This window comes from Impatiens glandulifera, chromosome 1, assembly GCF_907164915.1.
Source record: "Impatiens glandulifera chromosome 1, dImpGla2.1, whole genome shotgun sequence".
NCBI lineage: Eukaryota > Viridiplantae > Streptophyta > Magnoliopsida > Ericales > Balsaminaceae > Impatiens > Impatiens glandulifera.
Genome location: NC_061862.1, coordinates 66,778,503 through 66,793,094, shown reverse-complemented (window position 1 = coordinate 66,793,094; position 14,592 = coordinate 66,778,503). Strand labels below are relative to the sequence as shown.

The window sequence follows — 14,592 nt, the reverse complement described above, 5'->3', positions numbered from 1 at the left end:
AAACAAGTTTTTTCTATTCCCGAATTAAAATAATTAATTGAACTCTAGTTTAGAGAGGTTACTTACTTGAATTTTTGTCATTTTTTCCACGGGAATAAGATTTGAAGATTTGTTTGTAATAATAATTAATAATTGAATGACGACAAGGAGGAAGTTGAAAGAGATGTCTGAAGCAACCATAAAAGTAACCACTTAGAGAAATCAACCAAGTTCGTCATCTTTGTAAGTATGTTCTCAAGTAATTCATCAACACCCAAATAAGATGTTTCTTAAATGGTGGCTCCACGCATCTCAGTCCACCACCTCGTTCTTCCATGTCCATAACTAATATAGCCTAATTAATAGGGAATAATACTATATAACAACTAGCCTAATTCTAATTAATAATAGACTACTTTTACTTTTTCTAATCCTTTAATTCTAAAAAAAATTCTAATTAATAGGAGATAATACTAATTTTCCTGGTTCATTTGAATTATAATTAATATACTATTTTTTTTTAAATTATTTATTTGAATTATGATTATCTTTTTTAAATTACTAACTATATGTATAATACAATTTTTAGAATAACTATTAAATAAACATAAAAGAAACTAATTAATGATATTTTAGAATAAAATAATTTGAATTTGTTTAAATATGATTAATCATTTTATTTTATGATAATAATATAATTAATAGGAGATTAAAAACTAACTTGTTTAAAATATATTATATCTTGGCGCACAACTTTTTATTTATTATAAATTCTCTTTCTATAAAATGTTACGGCTTCTATAATCATTTATTTCTATTCTATATTTCTTAATAATTAATTAAGCGTAAAAAAATTATTTCAATTGATATTAATCACTTATTATCAGTGACACTAATTAATGTTGCCATATAAAAGTTATAAAAGTTAGTTAGATTAGTTAGGAGTTAGTTACTCAAATTTATAATTAAATGATTTTATTCTTTTTTTAGGAAAATAGAGGGAAAATTAAAATATTAAAAATAATTAATTTCATGAGCAAAGATTCATCAAGAACAAATCAAGATCCATAAAGAATCCTCAAGAATGTCAATATCCATCAAAAGGATCCAAGAAATGCTAAAAAAGACCAAGATCCACTAAAGAAAATATCCAATTTCGAAATTTAAACCATGGTCAATGTCAAGGTTAAGTCAAGACATGGATCCAACTGGTGACTCGACCTAAGATCCAACAAATAAAAATATAGCATATTTTGCCTTTTATATTTCCATTATTATTAAGTTTGTATGATTCATTTTTTGTGCTAATTTAATTTTTTTCTATTGAATATAACTTAAAAGAAACAGAAAAAAAAAATTTAACCAAAGAACATAAAAACTAAGAACATGACTAAAATGACTCATTTTCTATCATCATAGATTAAGATTTTTAAGTTTTGTTTTTATGTTGGAAATTTTAGGACTCAATATTTGTAATAAGGGTTTTGAACATTTGAATCCAAAAAATATCAAAATTAATAATAAATTGAGATCACCTGACCTATGATATTCGAAAAAAGGGAAATTATAAATATTTGTCATGTGAATTCTAATTAATTTAAAATTGATTTTTTTTCTTGCACTCATATGAATTATACTAATTTAAAATTGATTTTTTTTTCTTGCACTCATATGAATTATACGGTAGATAAATAACTTGCTCAAAAGAAAAGTAAACATATAAAAAACTCATAATAAGCTAAGAATTAAAAAAAAAAATAATATCTACAATCTCTCTTCTTCCTCTATTAATCCAGACATATTTGTAATTATTCTTCATTTTATTTACATTATACTTCTTCCTCTATTTCATTAAATGCATTGAGAATGAAGCTGACAGATCTTCAAAATTGAATTTCCTCGGAGGATGCATTTTGACCGGACACAGATTTAGAAGATCTCAAACTACTGGTGGTAATAGTAAGTAATGTTCTCTACCTGTTAAGAAAGGGAGACACATGTCAACCCAAATCTAATTTCCCAGAATATGCGAGGAGGATGATGAAAGAACAAACATTTATAGATAGAGAACTCGAGGAAGACGGTGACGAGGAGAGAAGACAGAAGAAAAGAAAAACGAGTTATTCTTTTTCTTCTTTCTTTTGTAGATTTCTGAGTTCACCACAGATTATGCGGAGATTAGAGATCCTATGAAAAAGAAAAGGGTTTGGCTTGGTACCTTCAATTTAGCTGAAGATGTTGCACGAGTATACAACAAGCCAAAACCAAGACTAATTTCTCAAACAATTTCTGTAAAAGTTATGTTAAAATGATTCATTAATGTTTGGTTATAATTTTGTTAGGTAGTTAGAATGTTTTAATAATTTGTTATAACTATTATTAATGAATTAGTAGTGGTTATAACCATTATTATGTTAATTGATACTAATATAAAAAGTTTAGGTATAATTTGTATCTATATTTGTTGAGAGACTTATTTAGACTAGGTGGGAGTTTTTTTGTACCTATAATGAATTTATGACACTATTTATACATAATAAAATATCACAAATCTCCATCAGATTTTTCTCTCAATCTTGTGTTCATTGATTTCTATTTAATTTTCTCCATAATGGTTTTTGATTATCTCATCAGCATCATTTTTTAACCATTTTGTTAAGTTCTACATGGTATCAAAGCCAGATTGATCTACTACGATTGCTAAAGAAAATCAAAATGGTGAATATTAGCGAAATATAAAGCAACTATAACCCTAACTCTACTTAAAATTGAAGGAATTATGTCCTTTAATTCAATGTGCAATGACTAAATGTGAATAAGACAATTAAGAAAATTAATTTAATCCAATTATTTTAGGAGTCGTAGTGCTTTGCTAGAAGCCAACTATGATTAATAGGGTAATACCTACCGCTATTATAATTGGGTCCTACGAGGTCACACATATAGGGTTTACCAATAGATGAAATGAGAATGATTATATTACTAATATATTAGATATTAGTAATATATATTATTCCTTTTATTTTGAAATAAAAGAGTAACTTTGTGGATAAACAATATATTAGATATTGTTAAAGACGTTTAAGCAAGAAAGAAATAAATATATATATTGAGGATATATTTATGAAAGATAAAATTATAACATATTTTATTGTCATAAATATGTTACGGTTTATCAAAAAGGAAGGTGGAAGGTTTCTTACATGACAATTAAAAGGGAAATAAATTTTCCTAGGTGAGAGGGGCATTTAAAAGGATGATTATTCAATAATCAATGAGACACACAAAAACTTCCCCATCCCCCTTTTTCTATAGCTGGAGAGAAGTTCTTTAGAACAAAGGGTGCTCTTGATTCTGAAAGCAAGCAATCAGATTGTTTCCTTTGGTTATCCTACGATCTAGCAATCGACGGTAACCGGATCTATTGGAACTCGTGTGGACCAAATAGAGGAGCAACAAGTGGGGCTCTGATCCTGATCCAATCAACCAGATCTGTCAAATTCACGCATCAAAGGTATATCATTTCAAGCTGTATGTTTATTCTATCAGTTATGCTATTATATCAATGATTAGGTATTTTAGATTAGATCTAAAATTTCCGCACATATAACTAATCAAAAACAACAATGGTATCAGAGCTAGGTTGCATAAACTGATAGAACTATTTGATGCAATCTGAATAATAATCTAACAAGTTAATGATTAATTATAATATGATGATATTATTCGTAATATACAGTTAATTGATCTTGTTATGAAATGTAATAAGTTTTGTTTAGAATTAAAATATATAAATATGATTTATATTATTTACTTTTTCTCAAAAGTTAAGAAAAGAAAATGCAAGTTCAAGATTAATACTCTTGAAAGTTACTACATGTTGAACCTTGAAGGATAGTGATCCGTAGAAAAGATTACATGTTTTAATATACATTGTTTTGGTTTTATTTATAACTATTTTTTTTTCACTTTTAAAATAAAACCAATGAAAGATTTTAGTTCCTAAAGAAATTGGGAAAATACCTTTCCACATCATAACCCAAGCAGTTTACAGTATTATTTTGGTTAGATGGGTTTCGCAAAAGCGATTGTGTCTTTCCTCTACTGTATACTCTTGAGGGTGAATCTATATAAGGGATTCATAAACATTGATATGGTTGTACCCAACAAGAGACCAATACCAAGTCTTGGATTTTTAGGTATAGGGATGACTCTAAATTGGATTTAGATTATCAACCAAGAATTATAAAGAAGTTATGATTAGTAAATATCGTTTACTTACCCTGAATATACAAGGTCTAAGGCAGTGCAAAAGTACGTTAGACTTTTATCAAATGGGATCTTGGAATCATTTTGTTCAGAAAGGAACTATAATAATTTGATTAAAATGCGCATTCACTCCTGTTAAATTGTTTATCACAAGTGTTTGCATTGTCAATACATAAACTAATTAAGTTGTATTTAAATAACATATTGTAGATAATGGCAAACGATAATTTGAAATTCTCCCTGCGCTCCATTATTGAGAAAAACAAGTTAAATGGGACTAATTTCCTAGATTGGGAAAGGAATCTGAGGATAATTCTGAGGTCCGAGGGACGTGAGGACGTTCTTACTACCCCTATTCCAAAAGTGACTGATACCTCGTCTGACGAGGAGAAGGCAACAGCAACCCAATTGAAAACTGAGGCTTTACCTGTCACTTGCTTAATGCTTGCTGCAATGGAACCTGATTTGCAGAAGAGGTTTTTGAGTTCCGATGCTTATACCATCACAACTGAGCTGAAAACTCTGTTTCAGGATCAGGCAAGGATTGAACGATATGAAACTCACAAGGCTATACTTGATAGCAGACTTGTGAAAGGGAAACCCGTAAGTCCTCATGTGATTAGTCTAACTGGGCTGTTCAAGAGGATGGAAGATTTGGGGACCCCTTATGACCAAGAGTTGGCCACGGATATCGTTCTTAGATCCTTACACGATGGTTTTGCACCTTTTAGAATGAAATACCATATGAATGGACTAAAGCATGATCTAAATGAACTCCACAACCTGCTTAAAAATGCAGAAGGCAATATCACTGATGACAAGAGGAAGGAAGTTCTGAATGTCAATAGTGGGAAGGGTTTTAAGAAAATGGCTAAGAATAAAAACAATTACCAAAGAAAAGGTAAACAAGTTGCAAAACCCAAGGGTGATGAGAAGCCAAGAGTAGCTTCTGAACATGATTGTTTTTATTGTAAGGCCAAGGGTCACTAGAAGAGAAACTGTCCCAAATATCTTGAAGATAAGAAGAACGGAACTGTGAGTTCCACTTCAGGTATTTATGTTATTGATATAATGACAACCAATGTCCATACACTAGATAATGGTCCCACTTGGGTATTTGATACAGCATGTGGTGTTCACATTATTTCAAATGTGCAGGGACTAAGAAATAGAAGGCGGGTGAAGAAAGGGGAGATAGACTTGCGCGTTGCAAATGGAGCAAGTGTTGCTGCACTTACTGTAGGAGTTTTTTGTCTGTCTCTACCTTCCGGTTTAACATTTGAACTTAATAATTGTTATCATGTTCCGTGTATTACCAAGAACCTTGTTTCGGTTGGTGCATTGCATTATGATGGTTTTGATTTTAGCCTTAAGAATGGGTGTATTTCTGTTTCTAAGAATAATATTTTCTATGCAACTGCTCATATGAATAATGGGATTTTTGAAATAGATCTTAAATCAGAATTATATAACATAAATAACAAAAGACAAAAACCAAATAATTTGAGTGAAACCTATCTATGGCATTGTCGATTAGGTCACATTAGTATGAATCGCATGAAGAAGCTCCATAGAGATGGAATTTTAAAAGATATGGATTATGAATCCATTATAACATGTGAATCGTGTCTGATGGGTAAAATGACAAGGTCACCTTTCAAAAGAAATTTTGAAAGGGCTACTGAACTATTGAATATAATACATACTGATGTATGTGGGCCAATGAGTACAGAAGCTAAAGGTGGTTATAAGTACTTCATCACATTTACTGATGACGTGAGTAGATATGGGTATGTTTACCTTATGTCACATAAATCAGAATCCTTTGAAAAGTTCAAAGAATTTCAATATGAAGTAGAGACTCAATGTGGCAAGAAAATCAAAGCACTTCGATCTGATCGTGGTGGTGAATACATGAGCCATGATTTTGATCATCATTTGAAAAATTGTGGTATAGTAACACAATTGTCAACCCCAGGAACACCACAGCTAAATGGTGTATCTGAAAGGAGAAACAGGACCTTGTTAGACATGGTCCGATCAATGATGAGTTTTGTCAATCTTCCGATTTCCTTCTGGGGATATGCCCTTACTACCGCTGTACTGACACTAAATAGGACTCCGTCAAAAACTATAGATAAAACTCCATATGAGATATGGACTGGAAAAGTTCCAAAGTTGTCTTTTCTGAAAATATGGGGATGTGAAGCTTATGTAAAACGTTTACAGACAGATAAACTTGCCCCCAAGTCAGATAAATGTTTCTTTATAGGGTATCCAAAAGGAAGTTTTGGATATTATTTCTACAATCCAACACAGCAAAAGATATTCGTTGCAAGGGATAGTGTCTTTTTGGAAAGAGAGTTTCTTTCCAACAAGTCAAGTGGGAGAAATATTCATCTTGAATCATGTCAAAATGATGATGAGCAACAAACTCAACAACAAGATGACATGGATGATGTCATGGATGATGTCAATGATGAGATAAATACTTATGAAGGGATAAGGACTCAGATCATCCAAGAACCTGAACAAGAGGATCTACAAACTGTTGTGGATCATATTCCGGATTCAGTCGTTGAACAAGTTGAACCCACTCGTAGATCGGAAAGGCCAAGGGTTATGCCAAGACGTTATAATGATTTCATCTTAAATGCAAGCCTTGATGTTCTTATGTTAGAACATAATGAGCCTTCCACCTATAATCAAGCAATGATGGGTCCAGACTCCAATAAATGGCTTGAAGCCATGAGGTCCGAAATGGATTCGATGTTTGAAAATCAAGTATGGGACTTGATAGATTTGCCAAATGGGGTCAAACCCATAGGGTGCAAATGGATCTTCAAACTCAAAAATGACAAAGATGGAAATAAATCTATTCACAAGGCAAGATTAGTTGCCAAAGGTTATAGACAAATTCATGGTATAGACTATGATGAGACATTTTCACCAGTTGTTATGATTAGATCCATTAGGATAATCCTAGCTATTGCTGCATATTATGACTATGAGATATGGCAAATGGATGTCAAAACAGCCTTTCTAAATGGTTTTTTGGAAGAGGATGTGTACATGACACAACCTGAAGGTTTTGTAGATCCGAATTATGCTGGGAAAGTATGTAAGCTCAAGAAGTCAATTTATGGACTTAAGCAAGCATCCAGGAGTTGGAACTTTCGATTTGATGATAAGATCAAAGAGTTTGAATTCATTAGATGCGAAGAGGATCCTTGTGTTTACAAAAGGTTTAGTGGGAGTAAGATAAATTTCCTAGTATTATATGTGGATGACATACTACTTATTGGGAATGACATTCCGATGCTAGAGTCCGTCAAAGAATGGCTGATGAAATGCTTCTCAATGAAAGACTTAGGAAATGCTGAGTACATTCTTGGAATCAAGATCTATAGAGATAGATCTAAAAGGCTACTTGGACTGAGTCAAGGAATTTATATTGATAAGATTCTTAAAAGATTCAAGATGCAAGATTCTAAAAAGGGATTTTTACCCGTTCAACATGGTGTATATCTCAGCAAGACGCAGTGTCCTAAAACATCTGATGAACTTGAGAAAATGAGCAAGATCCCTTATGCCTCTGCCATAGGATCTATCATGTATGCCATGGTATGTACACGTCCAGATGTTGCATATGCATTGAGCATGTGTAGCAGATACCAATCAAGTCCTGGAGAAGCACATTGGAGTGCAGCTAAGAATATCCTGAAGTACTTGAGAAGGACCAAGGATGATTTCTTAATATATGGGGGAGATGAAAAATTAATCGTATATGGCTATACTGATGCAAGTTTTCAGACTGACCGAGATGGCTTTGAGTCACAATCGGGTTATGTCTTCATCCTTAATGGAGGAGCTGTGAGCTGGAGAAGCTCCAAACAGGATACAGTAGCAAATTCTACAACAGAAGCTGAGTATATTGCTGCTAGTGAAGCAGCAAAAGAAGCTGTTTGGATAAGGAAATTTTTGGATGAACTCGGTGTTGTTCCTAGCATTTCAATGCCTATTGATATCTATTGTGACAACAATGGTGCCATAGCCCAGGCTAAGGAACCAAGTTCGAGCTCAAAATCCAGACATGTTATGAGGAAGTATCACCTTATTCGACACATCATTAATATGGGTGATATTAGGATGTGTAAAGTGCATACAAATGACAACATTGCTGATCCATTGACCAAACCTATGCCTCGGCCCAAGCATGAGAGTCACACTAGGGCTAAGGGCCTCAAACATATTGGAGAATGGCTTTAATTTTTTTTTGTTTATGAGTATTAAACACTTGTTTAAGTTTGACTTGATGATTTTAAGATATATGATATTTCATATTTATTTATACATTGTTCTTAACAAATATTAAATAATATGTCCAAATAATTCATTATTAACAAATGGGATCACCTTAAGTGTTCTGGTGAATGAAACCCCATTAAGTGAAATGAAGTTTTGAATTATTAAAAGTCTATAGTTCGAAATCATCAAATGGACATAGATGATTTTATATGTTACTATATTGTATGCTGACTGATAGCGTCAGGTTTCATGAGCTATAGGGACATAGAGATGTCTAGTCATATACATATATGTGTATAGATGATACATATAAGACTGACCTGCTTTAATACTCTTCAATATTATAGAGTTTTAAAATTAAACCATATTTAGTAGATTCCTCAGACATGAGTATGTTATGGTCTCACTGGATAATTAGTATTTCTTTGACATTGTTAAACGCTTTCCGTAAAAGGGAGTTATAAAGGCAATTGTTAGGATTGCTAAAAGTTGAGTGGGAGCCATAGTCATACAAGACTGGAATAGTCCTCCTATTTCGTGTATACTCCGATACATTGAAAAGGGAATGGTGTCTCGGCCACTTGAAGAGTGAGAACTGAAAATGCATGGCCATGCTCGGATGGATTATTTGAATCATCCGTTTTATTTACAGTTCGAACTCAGAGTTCAAGAAACATATTTGATAAAGGATATGGATGTCATCATATCATCGAATAAGACACTAAGAGACAAGGTATCTTATATTGCACACTTGTTTAAGGACAAGTGGGAGATTGAAGGAATTATGTCCTTTAATTCAATGTGCAATGACTAAATGTGAATAGGACAATTAAGAAAATTAATTTAATCCAATTATTTTAGGAGTCGTAGTGCTTTGCTAGAAGCCAACTATGATTAATAGGGTAATACCTACAGCTATTATAATTGGGTCCTACGAGGTCACACATATAGGGTTTACCAATAGATGAAATGAGAATGATTATATTACTAATATATTAGATATTAGTAATATATATTATTCCTTTTATTTTGAAATAAAAGAGTAACTTTGTGGATAAACAATATATTAGATATTGTTAAAGACGTTTAAGCAAGAAAGAAATAAATATATATATTGAGGATATATTTATGAAAGATAAAATTATAACATATTTTATTGTCATAAATATGTTACGGTTTATCAAAAAGGAAGGTGGAAGGTTTCTTACATGACAATTAAAAAGGAAATAAATTTTCCTAGGTGAGAGGGGCATTTAAAAGGATGATTATTCAATAATCAATGAGACACACAAAAACTTCCCCATCCCCCTTTTTCTATAGCTGGAGAGAAGTTCTTTAGAACAAAGGGTGCTCTTGATTCTGAAAGCAAGCAATCAGATTGTTTCCTTTGGTTATCCTACGATCTAGCAATCGACGGTAACCGGATCTATTGGAACTCGTGTGGACCAAATAGAGGAGCAACAAGTGGGGCTCTGATCCTGATCCAATCAACCAGATCTGTCAAATTCACGCATCAAAGGTATACCATTTCAAGCTGTATGTTTATTCTATCAGTTATGCTATTATATCAATGATTAGGTATTTTAGATTAGATCTAAAATTTCCGCACATATAACTAATCAAAAACAACAAAAATGTTAATACATCGATCAACATTTCTCATCCTCAAATAAAACAACGATCCATTGGTCATTTATCCAACATATCATACAGGGCTAACTTTAACTATTGTTGTTCTCATTAGAGAGACCTATTACGGATGATGTCTTAGCGTCTAACTTGTCTTATCAGCTAAGATAAAAATCAGATTCATAGATGGATCGTTCATAAGATCTACAGATCTAGAAGATGTAAGGCAGTGGGGAATCGTCGGCTCTATGGTTCGTTCCTGGATGATGAATATGATTGACGTGAGACTTTAAAGAAGGTTTTATGATTGACGTGAGACTTTAAAGAAGGTTTTAATCAACTAAAATAAGTCGTGATCTCTGACTGGAAATTAAATCAAGATACGAAGGAAACAACCGTTTTTGAAGATATTATCATACTACAACAAGGATCAAATGGTCTAGAAGAATACTACTCTAAGGTTAGACACATGTAGGATGAAATGCTTAGTTTGAAACTACTTAGAAGATGTAGGTGTAAAGGAACTAAGATATATTGCGATGGATATTTTTTGAAACTTGAAATGATTCAAGATGACGATGAGAATAAGTTACTACAATATCTGATGGGACTTCATGATCAATATGAATATGTGAAAGATCAAATACTAATGCGAGAACTATGACCAGTTGTTACAAGGTTTCTACAATGTTGCAGAATGTAGAAAAGAAAAGTTATCTAAGAAATGTAAATTAAGACAACTCCATGTATGCAAGAGAAAGAAGAAGTAATTCGGATAGGTCTAAATCCAAGAATCTTTTGTATTTTCATTACGGAGGTAGGGGGCATTTGAAGGAAAATTGTTTTAAGATTGTTGGTTATCCGTACTGGTGGAAACAACCTAAGGAAATAACAACAAGAAAAGAAGCATAAATACAATCAACAATGCTTCATAGTATGAGTATTGAGATGCAACTCTTGAAAAATACGTATAAAGATTTTCTGAAAAACATGAGATATGTCAAAGGAAAAAGAGCAGCTAAAGCATCCTCAAGTGGTTGTAGGTAACTGTTCTAAACTTATATCTCATTCATATACATTTTTTGAGTTTAACATGAGCAGCATCAACTTAGTTAAAGATAAAAATGAATGGTTAATAGACTCAGATGCATCATGTCATTTATGCAATAGCAAGAATCTAATGATAAACATTAGGAAATTAAAGACTCTTCGGCTTATATTCAGTTATGTAAAAATGATTCATTAATGTTTAGTTATAAGATAGTTAAATTGTTTTTATTAATTTGTTATAACAATTAGTAATTAGTTAGAAATGGCTATAACCATTATTATGTTAATTACTACTAATATAAAAGCTGCAGTATAATTTGTACCTATATTTTGTTGAGAGACTTATTTAGAGTAGGTGGATGTTTTTTTTACATGTAATGGATTTGTGACACTATTTTTACATAATAAAATATCACAAATTCCCATCGAAATTTTCTCTCATTCTTGTGTTCATTGCTTTCTCTTTAATTTTTTTCATAACAAATTTTAATTATCTCGTCAGCACCATTTCTTGACCTTGATTTTGTTAAGTTCTACAACGTCTCTAAGCTTTATAGGTTATAAAAGTCTTATAGAATATTAATGCATAGGTGTAGTTATTGTCAGAGTTCCTTATGGTGAAGGAGGAGGTGATATTGAAGATAGTGCAGAAGTAAATGATGTGTTTAAACTGCAAGTTAAACTTATGTAGCAAATTTGATGGTGAAGAATGGATGGTTGGATCAGAACCAGAGAAAGGACGTTTATGCGGTTTTTGCGGGAGTTGCGACGAAGGAGATCATAGATATATTTAAAAAAAATAACCATAACCAATAACCTATACAACTTATACTGACCTATATAATTTATACATTGTTATAATTTATACATCTTAACAACTTATACCCTATATAATTTGTATCATATATCAAACACTATATTTCCATATTAAAATTAATCCAAAAATAATAATAACCATTTTGAATAGGAGAAAATATTTTTTTTGAATTGTAATATTATATAGACAATTTATTGGGTTTTTTATTGATAATGAATTAAATATAAATATATATATATATTTTTTATTTTGAAAAAAAAGTTAAAAAGATTTAAAATTAATTAAATCATAATAAAATATCAATAACCATGACAATGACAAAAAAGAAATTCACTGTTCCAATTAAAAAAAATGAGACTTTAATTTTGAATAAAAAAAAAGGAAATAACAAAAATAATTATAAAATACCAATTAAATTTCAACATTAATGAAAATCTATCCATCAATCCCACAACAATATGAATCTAAGATACATGAAAATAGAAAAAGTCTCCAATCCGTCTAAAAATAATAAAATGCTTACCGATTAAAAAAGATTAAAAGGTGAAATTTGAACAATGACCACCCCTAGACAAGACAATTAGGTTAATGATGAAATATAATTTCATAATGTAATATTTAAAAGCATATCCCCAACTTAAGGAGTCCATGATGTTGGAAAATATTATGAAGACAACTGTTCAATCCTCGCTTGGAAGTAGAAGAAAAACACCATTTTTTGGCTTCCCACCACCGCCCTTTTGTAGGGTGATGTTTCTTGACCATGAAAATTCTTCTGGAAACTCTGTTATTGACAATATGTGATTTTGTGCAAGAAGAACATTCATATTTCTCATCTTATCAGATTTCACCATATTGCAATGAAGAAACCTAGAAACCTATTTTGTAACCATACTTAAAATACATCTTTTAGCCTAAACTTTGTATTTTGCAAGAGTCTAAGAGAAGTCAGACATAAGTTGGCATTTGGATAGTTGATAGATAACAAATTTCTGAAAAAGACATAGAGAGATATCCCAAGAGACACTTGCGGTATCTACTTTTTATTATTGCGAAAGGGAGTTGCTAAATTTCGGTTCAATTTCTTAAAATAATCAATCTTGAGGAGTATAATTATTTAAAATAAACAGACTAAACTCAGAAAGTTGCTAAATTTACTTATAGAAGATGATAGATTCATAATTTTGTGACACAATTTTATTTCACCTATCACTAAACAAAAAGGAAAAATTAATAACAAACATGGACCTGAACTATTTTACAAATGTTAGAATACTGGTAGTTTACAAACTGCATCCTTAAAAAGAAATTGAGTTAAACTTTTCCATCCTTTAGCACATATTCAGGTGATGTTTTAAACTCAGGAATGGAAAAGAGAATAAAATAAAGTGTTTGAATGAAGAGTTTCATTCAAGAATATTGATTTGATTCCCGGATAATCATCAGGAATCATTCATTCCTCATTCCTCTCTGAATTTGGAGGAATGAATCTCATTCCAATGCATTTTCTCTCCATAATGTTCAATCTCGACGTTCTCTCTCATAATTATAATTATAATATTATTTATATTTTTTTCTTTTATAATTATATTAGACTTTCTTTTATAATTAAAATAATAATAATGTTTTTTAATTTATTTATTAAAATAAATTATTTAAAATAAAATATAATAAATTAAATAAATTAAAATTTTTATAATAATTATAATAACTAATAATAATAAAATTATATTTATATAATTAATTAATATTTTATATATTAGTAAAAAATTATAATAAATTAATTAAATTATACAAACTTAAAAATAAAATAATAATTTTATATAAAATAAATATTTAAAAAATATTAGAAAAATTAAATATAAAATATTTTAATAAAAAAATGTTATTAAAAATATTATGCAATGTTATTTTATATATTATTAAGTAAAATATTATATTATATTTAATTTGATTAATTATTAATATTTAATATTTTAAATACTTTATCTTATTTGATAAATAATTTTTATTTATGAATAAAAAAATTGAATCATTAAACTATAATTAATATAATAAAATATTAAATATTTATATTTTATTAAATTAAGATACATTTCAATATTTTATATATTTTAAATATTTATAATATAAAAATAACAATATTTTGTATTTTTAATTAAATAAAATATAATAATAAAAATAAAAAATATTAATATAATTCAATTACAAAATAATATTAATAATTTATCTCTAATAAATCTAAACATTATCAATAGAAATAGAATGAAAATATCCATATGCTATCAATGAGATTGAGAATGATTAATACTAATAAGTTCCGATACATGAAAAAAGAAAAAATCACCCATCCGTCTAAAAAAACATAAAATTCTTACCGACTAAAAAAGATTAAGGGTGAAATTTAAACAATGACCACCCTAAAACGAGGCAATCAGGTTGATGATGAAATAGAATTTCATAATATAATATCAAAAAGCATATTCCCAATTGAAGGAGACCATGATGTTGGAAGATAAGATGAAGACAAATGTTCAATC

At 30.1% G+C, this 14,592-nt stretch overlaps 1 protein-coding gene across 1 annotated transcript; it reads left to right on the top strand.

The window, feature by feature from the left end:
- Positions 1 to 4,461: 4,461 nt before the first annotated feature.
- Positions 4,462 to 5,238, top strand: LOC124930752. The gene has a single exon (XM_047471106.1). The coding sequence runs from the start codon at positions 4,462 to 4,464 to the stop codon at positions 5,236 to 5,238; it is 777 nt and encodes a 258-aa protein (XP_047327062.1).
- The last annotated feature ends 9,354 nt before the right edge of the window (positions 5,239 to 14,592 follow it).

Bases quoted from the DNA above. Each gene is read 5' to 3' on its own strand.
- LOC124930752 (XM_047471106.1), top strand. From the start codon at position 4,462: ATGGCAAACGATAATTTGAAATTCTCCCTGCGCTCCATTATTGAGAAA.